The sequence below is a fragment of the Drosophila takahashii genome, chromosome X (assembly GCF_030179915.1).
Source record: "Drosophila takahashii strain IR98-3 E-12201 chromosome X, DtakHiC1v2, whole genome shotgun sequence".
Taxonomy (NCBI): Eukaryota; Metazoa; Arthropoda; class Insecta; order Diptera; family Drosophilidae; genus Drosophila; species Drosophila takahashii.
In genome coordinates this window covers 554,183-573,441 of record NC_091683.1, presented here as the reverse complement: position 1 = coordinate 573,441, position 19,259 = coordinate 554,183, and the positions used below count along the sequence as shown (strand labels likewise).

Below are 19,259 nucleotides of genomic sequence, written 5' to 3'. Positions count from 1 at the left end.
AAAAGATACAGGGTATCCGTCAGGTATCAGATAGTTGTGATGTTCTATATTAGATGGTACATCGCTGTAACGAAAAAAAGTGAAAAGTGGACAATTCCTGGGTATTACGTAGCTACATGGCAAAAACAAAAAAAAAACAGGCAAAACACACAATGCAAAAACACATGCGACGTAACCCAGTGGCTAAATTCCGTTATTCCGATTCCGACCAACATCAAAGCGGAAAGGAAAGAGGAAGAAAAGGAAAGGAAGGGATGGGGATGGAGGAAAGAAGAAGAAGAAGAAGAAGAGGAAAGGTTTCTTCTGCATTGCAGTGAATTGCGTTCGTTTACGACCCACAAGACCCCCCAAAACACCCAAAACCCCACCCCTTCCATTCCCCATTTCACTTTCTTGGGCCTCTATAAGCTCCATAAGCCAATAAGTTCACTTCCATTCATGTATCGAATTGCAAAAGTGGCTTATTGAATCGAGAAATCCTCAGAAACCGAAACGTTCCATTCAGAACTAGAGGAAAACTAGAGGAAAAACATCTAAATATGTTTAATTACCTAATGTGCCACAAAGTATAGTGCATATAGTACACAGTATCTATAGTACACAATGCACTTTTGGCCAGCCAGGCAGTTCGCCAATCCAATCCAATACCAAATACCATTCACATTCACGAGTGTACGAGTGAGTGTACGAAAATCGATTGAATCGTGTAACTAAAACATACAAGTATGTATGTTCAATGTTGCATGCATGTGAATGTACGCATGCCAAATGCCTGCGGATATAAGCAGTTTTTCTAATTTGAAAAGTCGAGATTGTATATCTTTAGTTCTTTTTGCAGTCCCAAAAACATATGATCTGATTTGATTTTTGCATACCGTAAAGCCATTGTTAGAAACTTATGTATGTTTAAACTTTAAACCTTATGAAACTAAATTTCGAAATATCCACAAATGAGAAGTACGATTTAAATTTACGCTCAAATGAAAGTTAGATTTGTAGCTTTGGTTTTTATTAATAATTAATACTTAATAACTAGTCCATTAGCATTGAAATTTTTAATTTGTTAAAATAAAAACAGAGCTTCCGCTTCAGTTTGATATCGGTTTGGTGTTACTTTTCTGAATATATTGGTATTATCATCATCATACTCCTACAAATCACCATATAAATTAGCACAACAGATTTCACCAAGATATAAAGTGCGTGAAATTCGATTCCAGAGTCATGTTAAACAGCGCAAATAACAATTCTCCCCAGCACGTAAGTAGACGAAAATCGTCATAAAAACAATAGATTTCTTTATGTCTTGTTTATGTGAAATTCATATGTACACATGTAACTTGTATGAATCTTTGAGCACTTGCATGCATGTTATGTTTAGTAAATATTGCATATGATTTTTTGATTTTAAGGGGGCAAAATTTGATACCCTTGCTGAGAAAGAAACCACCTAAAAAATTACCTACAATGAAATCGATGAAATTCCTGATATTTAAATGATTCGTTTAATGATTGCAAGATATTCTTGTGCAGGCATTTTAGTATTCTTACGTATAGCATGATATTATGATAATGTATATTAACTTCAGGTCGATGAATGTAATTACTTTTTCAAGTTTTATAATATTTTCAAATAGCAAGTATTTTATATATTGTATTTAAGGTAACTTCAAAAGTTGTTGCTCCAATTTCAAGCTTTAAATAGCCATACCCCATAGTTAATTGGTCTATGGTATGCTTTCCTTTGATTTAACTAATCACAATTATCAAGAAAACCAAATGCTTGATATTTTTAAGCACTAAGGGCTAGCTGGTCTTAATATACGAGACAATTACAATTTTCGCCATCAGTTGTCCGACAAATGACACTTAACACACAGGTGCGACGTTATATAAATGTGCAGCAATGAATTCGAATTGGTCAGAACAACGAAAATATAAGAGGATATCACCTCGAGCCTAACAAGTTTTTGATTGTTTCAATTGTTTGATTTCGAGCCTTTCACCTTACACATTCTGGCGTTTCGAGTATCTTGATTCCCACTTTTTAGCTTTTACATAGTCTGATGTTCTACACACTTTTTCAACGTTCTTTTGAACGATATTGCATGCGTTTTGTTCTCTAGTAGGTGCTTCTTTTCTTTTTTCAAATTTTAAACCCTTTTTTTTCTTTGGCAACTTATAGACAGACCATATTTTATTCAGATCATCCTTTAATTTAAGCACTTTGCTTTTCGTTTTTGAAATTTTATGAGCCGTCCTTTTTTCCACCAACGCGCACATGAATAATCTGCAAGACTGTAGGCGTCGGTTCCTCCAAAACTTAGACCAAAAATATAATTTCTTCAAGCTGATATATCGTATATCCCGGAGTATTAGTATTTGTACACGCACACACATTTTCATTTTCGCAACATATTTATTTTAGAAATGTTGCTGTTGATTACTGCAGATTTTGATACGCCAATGCAACTCATGCATCTCTGAGTTTGTGCTGCAGCTGCTGCAGCAATAACCGCTCCACCGGCATCCAAATTTTAATGTAATTTCGTTCATGACGCTGCTGCTGGGTTGGTAATGCCTTTCTGACATTTTGACTTCATTAATTCGACGAGAATCTGCCTTCTGGGCCTTCTGGCTGTCTGCAAAAGTTTTATCAGCACCAAAGCATCTCAATTTTCGCCATGCACCGTGCCTTTTGTGATAAATGTCATTAAGGCAAGGTTGCTAGCCATCCTCTGTAAACAACAAGCCCCTTAAATATTTTTTAGAATATTAATTTTAAGCTTTAAATGGCAAACTCATGCTTAAAAATAAAACCCCCTGAATTCCAGAGGATTTCCATTACCTAACTCTTTTCAAAGTCTTCAAGCTACGGTGCTCTACCGAACGAAACGGACTACGAATCCCTAATAGACAGCCACATGTGTGGTGTCTTCCCTTTAAAAGGGTATATAAATATCGAGCTCCTCGAAATACGTAGCTAGTCGCGCAAATTATCTACACACGTACAAACATGTGTTTTTACACATGTATGTGCATTTTTAAAATTTTTTTTTCATAATTGCAGTTCCTTCTATAAAATTAGCTGCAGTTGGCTTTTGTCGTTGTCAGATAAATGCCAGTGCTTAGCCGGGAAACTCGACATTTATCAGTCGCTGGGTTGTAGACGGTCTTGAATGTCGCATCGTTGCTCGTTGGCTGACTTTACTTGACTTTATCTAGTGGGAATAGTGAGGAATCGGACCCGCAATGTATCCAGTGTCCTATAAACCAGGCTACAAGTCGTGCTATAGCTATAGATCCTGTCACCATGCCATGCGTATAGCGAGGTCTTCCATTTGTTATCAACGGCAGCACTTTTATGCCGCCTCAAGTTATGCGGGCAAAAGGTCGCGGCTGTTTGTTAAGCGGCGAATTATGCTTCCCTCATTGCCTTGCAATGTAAGTAGTTCATCGATGAAAGGCTGACAGGTCAAGGATATAATTTCATATGCCTAAATACATGTTAATCGACCGAAATACGAGAGAAACCCTTTTTACTAAACATATTGTTGTGCTATTGTGTATTAAAAACGTCTTGTTATAACTGTCTATATGGTATTGATGTTGTTGTGCGTAATATTAACCTAAACAAAACATTGTGTGTATGTAATCTGTGATTTGGGTGATATATTCCGAAAAGAAGAATCCATTTGTAGAATTTTATTCCGTTAAATATGCTCAAGAACCCAACTTACTACTTGCATACACACAAAAAGGGTCCTGGAAAGGAAGTTTGAATGCTTTTCGTTGTACTTGTACAGTGTGAGAAATAAATGCGTAAATACCAGTAAACTTACTATTAATGTATTCATATTTATAGCCGGTGAGTGCACCATCTGATATCAACATGAACGGATATAACCGGAAGTCGCCTCAAAAACGGCGCTATGAGATGCCAAAATATGCTGGTAAGTAATGCTACCCAGCCAAATCAAACCCATTCAGCACTAACCCCAAATCGCAAATTATTCCCACAGTATCACCAAAAAAGAAAACCTGCAAGGAGCGCATTCCGCAGCCAAAGAATACGGTGGCAATGCTGAATGAGTTAAGACATGGACTGATTTACAAATTGGAGTCACAGACTGGTCCGGTGCACGCACCTTTATTTACGATATCCGTTGAGGTAAGACACATATTGACTTGATCAATCTGGGCTATCAATAATTCAAAGGAACACATGCCCTTAAAAGGTGGCGTGTTGCACGCCATGTTCTGCTGGTACTTGAACTTTGATTTATTCCATATTAGGCTTGTGGGATGCAAATTTAGAAAAATAATAAATACATGTATGTAGATAGTAGCTCCATCGGTCACTTGAAAACACTAGTAACCAATAGGAACTGCATTTCATTTATACGCAATTGTCGTTCGAACAAACTAAAATTAGTATTCCACACGGGCCCATAAATTCCATATGAATAGATTAGATCAACATGAATGGAATGAGTGGTGGAAACTAGGGTAAATTGCTCTAACAAACTGCATGACAACTAATTGCTTCAGTTCCGAGATAATAAATAAATAAAAAACTATTATCCCACTTGATTAAAATTAATCTACATTTTATTCACAGGTCGATGGACAGAAATACTTGGGCCAGGGTCGCAGTAAAAAAGTTGCACGCATCGAGGCAGCTGCCACAGCACTGCGAAGCTTTATACAATTCAAGGACGGAGCCGTCTTGTCGCCATTGAAGCCATCGGGCAACTTGGACTTTACCAGCGATGAACATCTAGAAAATGGTATTGAAAATTTGTCCAACAAACAATTGGTCGAGATCATTGAGCCGTTGATGTTGACTGAAAAGAAATCCAACCTTACCTCGCTTGAACAACCCACGTTGCGTCTTCAAATGTTTTGCATGAGTCAGAGCAAGTATTAGTGTTTTTTTTCCTTTCCTTTTTTGTTGAATATTTTAATTTATTTATTAACATAATTTATTTGGAAATCTTATGAGTTTATATGAGTGACCCTATGCACTTTAACTTGAGGTATATAAGTATGTATCATGAATAATTGAAATATATGTATGTTAAATGTGTCATAAGGTTCACAATGTTTGTATTATTTTATTAAAATGTATAATAGCGAATTTAGACTAAAGTTTTTCTTTAGTCAGTACAAATGAACAAATTGAAACATCTATTTAAAAGCTTCAGTCTATAATCGCTCGTTTATTTTAATTTTCCTTTAATGTACAAGCTTTTTCATTAAAATATTTTCGTTCAGTAATAATGTCCCATGTCCTGGAAACAGTTTTATTACATATGTATATGTTCGTAATACAGCAACCAATTAACCTACGTTTAATTATATATTTGTATGTGAACCCTATAATTTCATAAGTCAGTTGTATTCCTTGTTTTCGTTTCCCCTGCATTCTGCTTATACGGTTGGAGAACACTATTGCGTGTGAAATAAGTTTAGACATCTAAGACATAATTCCATAACAAAGAGCAATCAACTATCTCTACTAACCTCTTTCTGTATTGCTAGATGTCAGCAAGAGTGCCATCACTGTTGACGGTCAAAAGAAGGTTCCGGACAAGGGTCCCGTAATGCTGCTCTACGAATTGTTCAACGATGTTAATTTTGAATGCATTAATATTGACGGAGCTCAAAACAATTGTCGCTTCAAGATGACCGTCACGATTAACGAAAAGAAGTTCGATGGAACAGGTTTGTAGTGTGGACTTATCGCGTAAAGATCTTATAAATCTCATAAAATAAATGCGTTTCTTCTCAAGGTCCTTCCAAAAAGCTGGCGAAAAATGCTGCGGCCAAAGCGGCACTTGCCTCGTTGTGCAACATTTCCTACAGTCCAATGGTGGTGCCACAAAAGAACGTACCCCTTCCAATCGACGACAAGTCGTCATCCATGGAGTTGCCGCAGATACATGCCGATACGATTGGACGCCTGGTTTTGGAGAAGTTCATGGAAGTAATCAAGGGCCAGGAGGCCTACTCGCGTCGAAAGGTATTGGCGGGCATTGTTATGACTGAAAACATGAATTTTTGTGAAGCCAAAGTAAGTCGATAGTCGCGATAGCCAATGTGTAAGCACTTATAATACCAACCATGTACACTTGACCAGGTTATTTCAGTCTCGACGGGCACCAAGTGTGTCAGCGGCGAGCATATGAGTGTGAACGGAGCTGTCCTGAACGATTCCCATGCCGAAATAGTGTCTAGGCGTTGTCTCCTCAAGTTCTTGTATGCACAGCTGGATCTTCAGTGCAATCAGGGTATAGTTAATTGATGCTTATGCTAAGTTCTACTTACGTTCACTAATAATACAATAGAAGTTAAGCTTAAGTATTATGCATAAATTAGCTGTTGAATGTTAATATTTAATTGTACGGTTTGGCAGGTAAAACGGTTAGTTATACATACGTATGAGCTAAAGTTACTTTTTGTGCTTATTGGTCATACACAAGCACAATGATTTTTTCCTGTCTTTTTTTTTATTCAGTTTTTAGGCACACGCAAAATACCCTCAAAAGCTAAATTATGTTTTCCTAGTCAGATCGCTTTGAAGCGTTTAGGCAAATTTTAAGGATGATCATCTGTTAAAAATAAACAAGTTGTAAACTTTACTTAACAAATTCAAGCACGAACATTCACTCTTTATTAATAATGGTATTTATTTATCTTGTTACTAATTCGGCTACTAACATTTGAGTAAATTTAAGTTTAACTAAGTCAACTAAAAACCAAGTAACATTACGATTGTTTAGTAGCACAGGTAGCTTGTGAAGTTACTTAGATTATGTTCTGTTGTCCAAAATTCAATGGCTGTGGTATGATTTGGGTTAATAGACAGCATCACCTGACGCCTCACAAGCAAATTAAGAAAAAAACAAATTTTTACAAATGCAATTTTCTTTTGTTCAGAAATAACAACGACCCAGATTTCAATAGTCGATGTGTGAATATGTTGGCGACATCAGGGTGTTTTTAATGATGTAATTTTTAGGTAAAACCTTTGGTTTTGCATTGCCGGGTCACGTGTATTTTAGTCTTAAGTGAAAAACACACCTGTTAGAAATACAGTACAATAGGTATCAGTTGCATAGTACTTTGAAATTGGCTTAATGCTTCCCCAACTTTAATTGCATACTAAAACCTGTTGCGCATTGTTTTATTGGACTTCTTTTCATGCATACCTGTGCGTATTGGTGAAAAGAAAGAAATTTAAACATAAATCTACTTCGTTTTACTTTAATTTATATTTGATTACTCTTATTCAATTTTCTCCTAAATTTAGCCACAGCATATCAGTCGATTTTCGTGAGGAATACTGATGGGCAATACCCTTATAAACTAAAATCCGGGGTACATTTCCATTTGTATATAAATACAGCACCTTGTGGGGATGCACGGATATTTAGTCCTCACGAAAACGACACTGGTGTTGATAAACATCCAAATAGGTTGGTACAAAAGACATTCTATAACTACTTGATATTATTAAAATTAAAATGATACTTTTTATACCTATTTACATTTACACTTCAAAATGTATTATTCAAGTAGAATCATAATTATTAATAGTTGTACGTTACTTATAAAAATCAGCGTTTGTGTGCGGGAAATGCATTAAGAAAAAAAGAGAAATATGTATATGCCTAAATAAAAACGTACATCCCTATATATACATTTGCGTGCGTGGAAAACCAAGTGCCACAAGTTCTTTTTTGAAAATATGCTACATTTGCTTCTAATGAACTATGAATTGAAATGTACAAAAAAGACTAGATAAATAAAATGGTAAATGTATTTAAAAATATTTTTACACATCATTTGTCGCACATTTTCAAAATAATTTGTGGAATACAACGCACGAAACTGTATGTATAGAATATGTGGAATTATCAATCTGAACATAAGCATGAATGTATACAACCAATTCAGGTATTTTTAAGTTTTTTTTTTTGTAATGAGTATTGTTAAATTTGTATTTGTCTCGGAGGTTTGTTTACTTTGGCATTTGTCTACGTTGTCCGTCTGTCTGTTTGTAATAAATGTGTAGAATATGTGTAACGCGGTGAAGGTGTCTCTTCCCTTAAAAATATACTATTGATCACCATTAGCTTAGTCTATATAGACATCTTGGTCGTTCTATAAGTCAAGGACATGACTTTGACTAAGGAGCAGGTACCTAAATTACTTCAAAGATCAAACCGATCAAAATCAGAATATAAACTATAGTAGTATCTGCCATATTCAACATATATTTGTATTATACAACATATATTATATCACTTGTATAACCTTCGGCTAGCCGAAGATAATTTAGCCTCCCAAAGAACCTAATAAAAACAAATGTATTAGGAACTATAAAAGATGTGAAGATTTACCATTCAGACAATGCCACCAAACTGAAGTAATTCATACAATGTTTTGTTCCCAGTATGACTTGGCATGTTTTAATATAATTTTAAAGCAAGCTAATAATTCTATTTTTCATATTCATTTTTATAATGCCGACAACGAATCATACATGAAATAATCATCAATCAACAGAAAAGCTCGCGGCCAGTTGCGTACAAAAATCGAGTCCGGTGAGGGGACGATTCCAGTCAAAAGCAGTGATGGAATACAGACGTGGGATGGCGTGCTGCAGGTAAACTAATAATAAATCACTATTAAGGCATGTAATGACATTTGCATTTATTTATCATATTTGTGCAGGGCCAACGCTTGCTGACAATGTCGTGCTCGGACAAAATTGCACGATGGAACATCGTGGGTATACAAGGCTCCTTGTTGTCTTCCATAATTGAACCAGTGTACCTGCATTCGATTGTGCTGGGCAGTTTGCTGCACCCAGAGCACATGTACCGTGCAGTGTGCGGCCGGATCGAAAAGTCCATTCAAGGTCTGCCGCCGCCGTATCATTTGAATAAGCCCCGGCTCGCATTGGTCACTTCGGCCGAGCCGCGGAATCAGGCCAAGGCTCCAAACTTTGGTATCAATTGGACCATTGGAGATACCGAGTTGGAAGTGGTGAACTCGCTTACTGGTCGAACAATCGGCGGTCAAGTGTCTCGCATCACGAAACAGGCGTTTTTTGTTAAATATGGATTTTTAATGACAAACTTACCAGGTATTTTAGTCCGCAAAGTAACCACAGACTACGGGCAAACCAAAGCTAACGTAAAGGACTATCAGGTAGGTCAATTAATTGTTCCTTCATGTATTATAAAAAAAACTACTTACGATGTCTTATTATACATAGATCGCAAAGCTAGAATTGTTTTCGGCATTCAAACGTGAAGACCTTGGCAGCTGGCTGAAGAAACCCATTGAACAAGACGAGTTCGGTCTTGCCGAATGACTGCACTCAGCACTATTATATAATTTAAAAAAAGACAACAGTAACGGCAAGCAATTAATAGAATTAGATGACATAGATTTTATGACAAACTCTTATGTAGAATGCAAATTAAGTTGGGTGCAAAGACATCGATATGAAATTCATACGATTGAGAACCTGCCAACATTGCGTACCCATTGCAACAGCAAGCACAAAGATGCTTATGCTCGAAATATGAAAAAAGGCTCTAGAATATTTATAGAATAGAATGTAGTTTTTATGCTGGAACTGAGTAAAGGAGTATTATGGCGTTTTTTTTTGAATCAATTCATTTTCAAATTGGTTAAGGCAATCTCTTTCGCATCTAAGTTTGCCACACGTTTCATTTTTTAAATCGAAATAAAACGATTTCGCCCCAACCACACTGTTATAATTTTCAAGTGAGTTGGGTTGTTTAAGTGCCCATATTTTACAAAAATGTGGTAATAAATAATGTTGCAAGACAGGTAAAACAAGAAGGGAAGCCCTTGCAGATCGTTCCTATGGCAGCTGTATGAAATAGCACTCCAGAGTTTCTGTATTATATTGTTTTTCCTTTATTTTCCGATCGTTCATATAATAGTCATCCATTTTTTCTTTTAATTTAACTCGTTATTCTAAAATATTTTTAATATTCCCTAAAAAGAAGAAATAATGTTTAAAAACAACGAATTTATAATTTTTCTCTATTAATTTTCCGTTTTGATGTCCCTCTGCAAGGGTAAAAAACTATAAAACCAACAAGTAAAATCTATAAATAACAATAACCAAAACAGAAATCTCTAGACTTTGTTCTGTTATCGATTAAGCAATGTATTTTGTTAAGTAATGTTATTTGCAACGACATAATAATTATAATAAAGTCACGCTTACTATAAGCATAACGTAAACTTTAGGTGAATCTACATTATTTCCACATATTTTTCTTCAGATCATATATACACCTAAGCTTTCATCGATTTTCAATAAATAAAACTGTGTTCTCGGTTGAAAAACTTTAAATATAAAAACATTTTATCAATTTAATTATGTAGATTTTTTTAAAAATTAGTTGAAATCACATGCAAATGAAAAGGATATAAATAGATTAGTTAAAAATTTTATAGCATGATAAAGACATTTTAAATACCTAAGTCTAATAATGAAGCTTGTAACGCCATTTTGTATAATGTAGACGACATATTGTATTAGTTGTACACTTGTACATCATAATATTTTCTATTAAAAACTTACTTCTTCCTGATTTCTTCCAATTGGCTTATTTCTGGTTGTTCGATCAATTAAAAATGGCAATTGTAAATGGTCAAGAATCATGCTGAAATACAAAAGTATTTACTTTTTAATGATTGCTCTTCCAACGTGACCTGAAGTATTCGTATTCAATATAAGGCGATTTGGCCCTTTCTTTTCAATTGTACATGGAAATGGTACGATTAATAAACTAGTCAGATGTGGTATTCTCATTATCTTTAAAAATTGAGTCATGTAAAATAAGTATTACGTCGAAGTTGCATAAAACACGAAAAAGAAAAGGACTGCAAGACGTTAGAGCAGAACAGCTTATTTCGTGCACTCAGTTGTAATTTTTCCGAATCGACTTGACAACAACAAAAATACATACGACTTCAAAAAAGTTAAAATACCGTTTTGTTATGATATAATTTCTCAAGAAAACCCGTTTGTTTATTTTCGTACTAGAACACTTCAGCTTATCTCGTGCAACGACTTGTAGAATAGCCGAAATTATTTTAATTGTTTTGTTTTTTTTACTAAGTTTGTAACTTTATTATTAACTTGTAAAACGCTAAAATGTTGACAAATAAATTTTAGAAATTTAATACATTTATGTACCAAAATGCAAAAATAAAATGTTTTAACAACAATGAATATAAATTAATTTCACTTTAATTTCTGAAATATTATTCCTTAAATACCTGTATTGGGTAATTCCTTATTTTCCAAAAAATAATTATTTTATGAAAATTTGATCTTTGTTTAATAGTAAATCTAAAATTAGTAATTTCTTATTATTATTTTCAAGGCCTGATAAATGTCAATTTTTAAATGTCTGTACGAAATAAGCTCTGGAAATGTAATATACCTTACGGGATACCAACTTCTGTTACAATATTATAATGAACGGGGCTTTTTACATGTGAAATTATAAGCTAAGAAAACATTGCTTGCGATTTTCAATATGTTTTGTATTTTTGAAGTTATGCCGATATCAAAAAATGAAATTATATATTTTTTCTTTTAGTTTTTTTCGCCGCATGCTAAAAATAAATTGGCAGAGTATGAGTATTCGTAAAAGAGAATACACAGCTTGTGAGATTTTCTCCATTACTTGATTATATAATAATATATACCATTCTAATATGACGATATAATTGACTTAAGTAATATTTGCAAAAAATACCGCATATGATGGATAAACAAAAGTTGATCTTATATAAAATACTGTGATACTAAATTTTACTAGTACTTCCAGCATAGCTGCATTTTATCCATTCTTAAATATTCTATGATAAGCAGCAGCAGATAATAATCAATGACTATATAGGAAAACAAAAAATTTTTAAATGACATGGCTCAATGCTTGTCTACATTAGATTTTCAAATAAGAAATTTTACAATATATATATTAATACGTATGAAAAGGTGGGTATAACATTGGGATTCCTTAAATATCATTTTAAATTGCAATGCAAAACAATAGGCCCTATGATGCAAGCATAAATAGATGATCTTTAGTCAACTAACTTTTATTGCTGCAACATAACAAAAGTACAGAAAACTGGAGAACAAAAATATACTGGAACATATATTAAATTAAAATCAATAATATGTAGGTTAGATGCGTCGGTTTATTCAAGACCCAGCTAAGAAAAGTTTAATATTTATTAAAACAATTATCTAAGAAAGCTGATAAAACTATGAGACATTTTTTTAATTTAAATTAGTTTGGGGAAAAGTAAATATTTACAATAGTATGCTAGTCATTAAACGAGTATTCTACTCTTGTTATGGAATGGCTTTGATTCTTCACATATTAAGTTGATTTGCCTAATAATTCGTATACATATTATTTTAAATTATAATTGAGAACTGTTTGCGAAAAAGAAATAGAAATACCACAGTTTTAAATGGATATTAATTGTACTTGCAAGCTTGACTTACAATAATATAGATAAGAAGTATACAAAGCAAAAGGTTGCTCAAATTGCAAAGCTTTTGGAAAGTATTTCTCTCTCTTCCGGACAAAAGTGTAGTCCTGCAAACATACATAAGTAGATGCTTATAGAACACATCGGGCTATATTGTAACCCGTTAAAACAGTGATAAGAAGATGCGTTGAGACCCGTACCACTATGATGTAGACCAAAACGAGGCAAAGAAATGTTATTAAAACCGTATAGCAGGAAGATAAACTAATCAACCAGTACTACATACATATGTACGTTGTCAGCAATCCAACAAAGATGTTTGGATTAGTCGCATAGGACAATTACATTATTTGAAATTGTACGAATATTTAAGACAACTAATGTCAAACTTGGGTTAACTTATATTCTTTAGAATCTAAACATGGGCAACATCGAAGGTGAACACTTACTATTGATTTGTAGTTTTAAAATGTTGAAAGACTATAACCAAATGAATTATCTAAGACACAACCGGCAAAACCTAGTGCCGTTCAGAGAAAGGGATGCACATAAAAATATGACAAATCTGCTTTCATTTATATTTTTAAACTTCACGGCATCTTTAAATATCATCTCTGAGATTACAGAATATATACTTACTCATTAACTTCTTATTCTGACTACAAATGATATAAAAGACAAAACACTTAATATCTAAATATACAGAACAAACTTGAATTTAAAAACTAGGTTTACACGTTCCAATTCGAACACTTGAACTTCACTTATCCACATTTCATCAAGTTTACCAAGACAATTTACATGACGATTCATTGAAGTACCAAAGTATCAAACAATATAATCGGAAAATTAAAAATACTGTTAAATCGATTATCTGTTTTTCGAAAAAGAATCCACATTTTCATTTAAGCATCCACACATTTTTTTGATTCCACCGAAATTTTTTAATTTTTAAGGATAAGTGGGTTTATAAAAGTCTTAAGCAAATGCAGACATCCAAAAATCGAATCGCTTCTTTAGTTTTGAAAACAGTATATGCATAACATAATATATAAAAATACACACTTATACGTAAATCTTTGTTCTTGATCAAAAGTTAGTGCAAATATCCAAACGAATAAAGCAGAATAATAAACACTTAATATCTAAATAAACAGAACAAACTTTAATTAAAAGAAATTAGGTTTACACTACGTACACTAAAACTTCGCTTATCTAAATTTCAATAAGTACGTTTAGATAAACAAAACATTAAGATACCAAAGTAGTAACAATCTAGTCGGAAAATGAGAAATCATATTTAAATGCAGTTTATGTTGCGACAAATTAAATACTTTTTTAGGCATTGATTGCTTTCTTGGTTCTTCAAAATGTGTAATTTTGGAGGACAAGTGGGTTCAAGAAGGTCACAATCGAATGCAGACATCAAAAAATATGACATTACTTTAAACATTTAGTTTTAAAACAAACCCGAATGTACCATGAAATCAGTATATGCATAGCTTAATATATACAAAATACACACTTATACGTAAAATTTTGTTCTTCATCAAAATTTAGTGCAAATAGCCAGACGATTAAAATAGAATAATAGCAAGCAACAACAACAGTGTTGGCGGCTACATTAAAACAAATGTATCAATACTTTAAAAATTTTAAAATAGATCTTACGATGGCCTTTTTATTTTATAATCGACTGTCAGCCAATAAAATGATCCCCACGTCATTAAAGCCGAAATTTAAACCTTATAAGCCTATGAATACTTACATAAATCGTTCGGTCTCCAACTAATGTAAATGAAAATTAAATAAATTACCAGTAATATATAGAGTACAAAACTGGGCACTAATTTTTATTATTTTGAAAAATGGTGGCCAGGGTAAAACCGCGTTCCTATAGCTCCCATAGGAACTATCGGATGGAACTTGCAAAATCCACCTGTTTGTGAAGATATTTTGCGCGGTGTAAGTCCTATTGACATAAATCTTTTAAAATCTTATTTTGGTATGCATATTTAGATCAGGATTAAAGCGCTTGCCGTTCGGACGTCCAATCCTATAGCTCAAATTCGAGAAATAGGGTGAAAAAGGTAAAAATGTAATGCTTTTTAAGGTATGCATATATTTTGTGGCCTATTATTCCATTTGTTCCACTTATACTATTCTTCTACTTATACTTACAAATTGATGCTTAAAAGTCTTATTTCCCTTGAATAGCCATTTTCAAATGTGTTTGCGTAAAAATTCTCCTAGGCAATTGAAAATGGCTATAAACCGAATAAAATCTGTAAAAATTCAACAGTTACGTAGCCAGGATTTTGTTAAGGGGGAGCTTCTAGTACAAATTTTTTGTAGCATACTTCTGAAAACCGGAGAGGTTGATTATTTGATTGCACTTGGTGAAATTTGAAATTTCCTATGGAATATGGATAAATGAAAAATCCTAAGACGAAATGTGTTATACGGGAGTACCACAGAAATCTCGTTCAACAAAATTCGATTACTATTTATATGTATGTACAATGTTCATCCATTCAAACTCCAATCGTCTTAGGCTGAAAGAGATTTAAGTGATACCCGAGATAATACGGCTCGTTTTAACAAACTTTCAGGTCAAGGACACAAAACTGAAGTGGATTTTGAGACTAGTAATTGGAACAGATATTGAAATTTTACGTCATTTTATTAATTAAATGATCTCGGAATTTGACTCTTAAAAATGTTTTTGTTGCTTTGATTGATAGATTTTTTATTTTTACAACCTTATTTAATATTACATTTTATATTCTTATAGGAAATGTGTATGTAGGCAAGTGAAAGCACTTGTTATAATAGCAATGGGATTCATTTGACCGCCATTTCCGTTCTGGCCAGCAAAACTGGTTCCATTACACGATTCAGTACTTGGATTACATGAAATAACACGGCGGGACCACTATTGCGATTGGTTAAAGGGCAAAGGGCGTCACATCAACTTGTTAGAGCGGGCGGTCGTCTTCCGGATAAACGTCATGATCTACTACACATCACTTAAAGTCTGGTAAGTCTTTTTTTATTTTTAATAGTATTTTAAGCTAACATTAAGGTTTTTATTATATTCTTGTATTTTTTTTTTAATTTTTAGGTTTTTAAAATATTTAAGAAAATATCGAGAGATTATGTGATTATCGTAGCGTTGATTTTCCACACAGCATGCAGGTTTCGTCGACAACGAACTTGTTGAAAAGTACGTAACAGCCCGCTGTTAACGAAACCCGACTTCAGTGAGGATTTTTGTTCTTAGGTATTATTTTAAAATCACTTCTGAGAAATACACTTGATAACAAACCGAATCCGTGGAATCCCATCTGAAAAATATAAAAAACTGTATTATTAACTTTGGTTTTGTATCTCAATGGATGTTTAGAAGGATAATCGTGTAATAATGGATTTGGTAGAAACATTATAATATTTATTCCAATGGCTCGCAAATTAAAATGAAAGTGTGAAATATGAAAAAAAGCTGAGATGCTGTTGCCCGGTGAAAAACACCGACAAACAAGAAAGTAAATAATTCACTTAAAAGCAAATAAAATTTAATTTACTTTCAACGGAAATGTGCACAGTACGAAGGGAGGCACTTAAGCCGACAGCCATGCTTGTGTGTTGTGTTGCTTATAGAATGCAGACAGTTCATCCCGCCATCCTCTGGGCCAAAAAGAAACAGAAAGCTACGCAAATTACACTGAAACCATGGCAATGACACTAAAAACCTTATACAAATTTTAAAAATAACTAAAGGTACTTTCACGTTATAGGAATAATTTCGTAGGAGTAGGAGATATTTTGCCCCTGTAAAGTTATTTTTAAATATAATTGAATGTAACTTAAGTTATGGTCGTTAAGTTATATTTAAAAATGAATTCCATTAGGTTGTTTGAAAGTTTTTTTTAATCAGCAGTGGATTTTATTGATTCTCCTACATAGTTACCCAGAATAACAAGTCTACAAATCTAAAAATTTCCACAAAACTTCAACACTTCCTCACTCACTAATACACAATCCCCAAATTAAACTCTTTGGAGCGTTTTCTGCAAGCTCGAAGTAAAGTAATCTTGTATAATGTGGATGCAGCTGTAAGTCCAAAATAAACTTCGTATTAACACGTCTCAAAATAACATATCAATATTGTTAGAGGCTGTCGGGCATTCATAAAGGGAGCCAAAAAAAGATTACTAAAGCGGAAAGATGATGATGGGGAGCCAACGCTCCGTATTTCCGATGATGAAATTGATGATGAAAGTAGCCATAAATATTTTGCCAGTGATAAAATTCAATTACCATCGGGAAGAGATGAGAACTGTAATAAATTCGATAGCGTTTATTTAACCAACCCTTCGATGAACGAGCTAATGCGAACTATTCTTACCGCTACGTCAATGGATAAATTTAAGCGCATAATAGTCTCGGGGCCAAATACTCGGGATAACTGTGAAATTTTCCATGTGCAAGCACCCAGAAGTTCATCAATAGGTTGCCATCAATATAGACAAGATCTACCGAACCGAACCTTGTCCTTCGATGACTTGGACCACCTGAAGCGGTTGGCCACCTCGGAACCTCTGTTGTGGAGAGTCCGTTCGGAGGGCAACTTGACGGAGGAATGGCAGCCGGTTTTCGCACCGCATCTAAATCAATCCGATTACGCTATATACTATGATGCTATATCCAATGCGAATTCGGAGTCTATCAGTTCTTTGGTTTGCATTGGATGCACAGCCGACTTTGGGAACCGCATTGTAATGGATTGCGAAGATCATCTGGTTCAAGAACCCACGAAGCCCCAAGATCTTCGGATCGAGAACCCTAAATCGCCAGTACCTCAAAACGCAAGCATATGTTATTGGATTAATTTGGCTCATTTGCTACTGGTGATCGCATGCCTCCGCGGACTCTTATAAAAATGTAATTTAAATGGATTACATACCAAAATGATTTTACATATATAGTATATAGTGATTTTACAGGGTATAGACAAGTTAGATCTGTAGTATTTTCTTAAATTTTTAATTTTCACAAATAAGCTGAACAATTAATCAGACCTCACTAAAACTTTACTGCTTAGCATTAAGCTCTAACTCGAGAACTTGCAACCCCAAAAAAAAGCGAACTTGGGAGGAGAGGACACTTGGTTTCGGGGTATTTGCCTTGTCGTTTTCTTGATGATGACAGTTCTGTAGAGCAAAAGGCACATAAACACATTTACCCGGCAGCTTGTTGAAAAGTGGCTTGTTTTCTTGGATTTTGCCTATCGGCGATATGAAAAATGCATGTGTGTGCTGGGATCTGCTGGTATATATGTATCTATATCTATGTCTGGCGTTATATCCGTGTCAGAGCGTGGTAATAACCAATTTTGCAAAGTGATGACATCTTTATTCCAGTTGTGAGCATTCCTGCAGGGGGAATACAAGCATACACTTTCTAGGGGACTCAACTTGAGTACTTTACATGTTGAGAAAATAGACTTGATGTCCTTATTTTACATAAATGTATGAGTTACTGCATGTAACTCAATACCACTTGTTGTAAAACTCAACAGATTCATTAAATACTTATAGTTTCTCTCTTCGCCTTGTGCCATTTTAATAGTCATTCTTATTTAGAATGTGAGTAGTATAGATTAGTTGTGCAAATTGTTTGAGCAAATGAATGCACCACGAGTGTATGTGTACGAATGCATATTCAATTTGAGTGAGTGAATGCCTGCACGGGTATATTGGTATATTGGTACTCAGCTGCAATAATAAAGTTTGCAGCCAGCCACTTTGGATCTAATGCACGCAAAGTGCCATTAAAGGGTGGCCCTGGTTCCTGGTCCCCATTGATCGGTGGTCTCTCTCCTCTCGGTAAAAAGTGAGCAAATCGAATTATTGGACACAAAGTCAGCTACAAGCCACACAAGTATTTTGTTGTTTCCGATACAATAATAGCATAATAGAGTTTTCAGTGCCCTAATTATATTAAAATCGAGACAAACGCACCTTTGCAGAGTCTACCAGCGTTTTTTTTAGACTTGGTTAATAAACGATACCGTTTTTATATCAGAAATGAATACTTTATGGGGTCTACTGTATTCTGACTTAATTTTGAACATTCTCAGCAAGGGAATAAATAATACTATTGCATAAAGATTATATAGATATTTATCTATTCTATTCCGACTGAAATTTAAACATTCTCTATTGTTTTCTCATTAGTAATATTATATTATTGCATAAAGATTATATAGATGTTTATATAGACCCCGAGTGCTGTCACACTTTATATGACACACGTAATTCTGGAGCATAAAAGTTATAGTTTGGGTGGCAGGAAGAAAGAAATAAGTACAATGCATCATTCGACACACAGGTACTCAAACTTTTGCATCCAACATGCGGCAACAAGAACATAACTACAAAAAGTTTATTCTACTTAATTTTATTTTATATTTTTTGTTTTTTTTTTTTGCTATATTCACCGTGTAGCAATGGCAGAGGTAGTGGTAACGGATGTGAAGGCGGATGTTGTGAAACCTCTTTGTTGTGGCAAACACTTACGCACACCAGCCAATGAAGCGGAAGTCGACAAACGTAACGTCGTGTACTGTCACAGTCACAGGAACAGTCACTTTATATGTGTGTTTGCGTCGAGTGTGGTATTGT

General features: G+C 34.2%; 1 protein-coding gene across 13 annotated transcripts in view; it reads left to right on the top strand.

Moving 5' to 3' along the window:
* Adar (Adenosine deaminase acting on RNA) overlaps positions 1-19,259 on the top strand; it is an 88,325-nt gene that overhangs the window by 36,860 nt on the left and 32,206 nt on the right. For 2 of the 13 annotated variants that reach the window (XM_017151079.3, XM_070219263.1), the window contains exons 2-12: positions 1,221-1,260; positions 3,866-3,953; positions 4,023-4,171; positions 4,622-4,919; positions 5,545-5,727; positions 5,796-6,076; positions 6,143-6,293; positions 7,316-7,481; positions 8,575-8,674; positions 8,743-9,222; positions 9,290-14,311. In XM_017151079.3, coding sequence (XP_017006568.1) covers positions 1,225-1,260; positions 3,866-3,953; positions 4,023-4,171; positions 4,622-4,919; positions 5,545-5,727; positions 5,796-6,076; positions 6,143-6,293; positions 7,316-7,481; positions 8,575-8,674; positions 8,743-9,222; positions 9,290-9,388 — 2,031 coding nt within the window. In that variant the 5' untranslated portion in view covers positions 1,221-1,224 and the 3' untranslated portion in view covers positions 9,389-14,311. Of the gene's footprint in view, positions 1-1,078; positions 1,261-3,220; positions 3,445-3,865; positions 3,954-4,022; positions 4,172-4,621; positions 4,931-5,544; positions 5,728-5,795; positions 6,077-6,142; positions 6,294-7,315; positions 7,482-8,574; positions 8,675-8,742; positions 9,223-9,289; positions 14,312-15,367; positions 15,614-19,259 lie in introns of those variants that run through there. The other 11 variants (XM_017151075.3, XM_070219262.1, XM_070219264.1 and 8 more) reach the window with 9 other exon arrangements.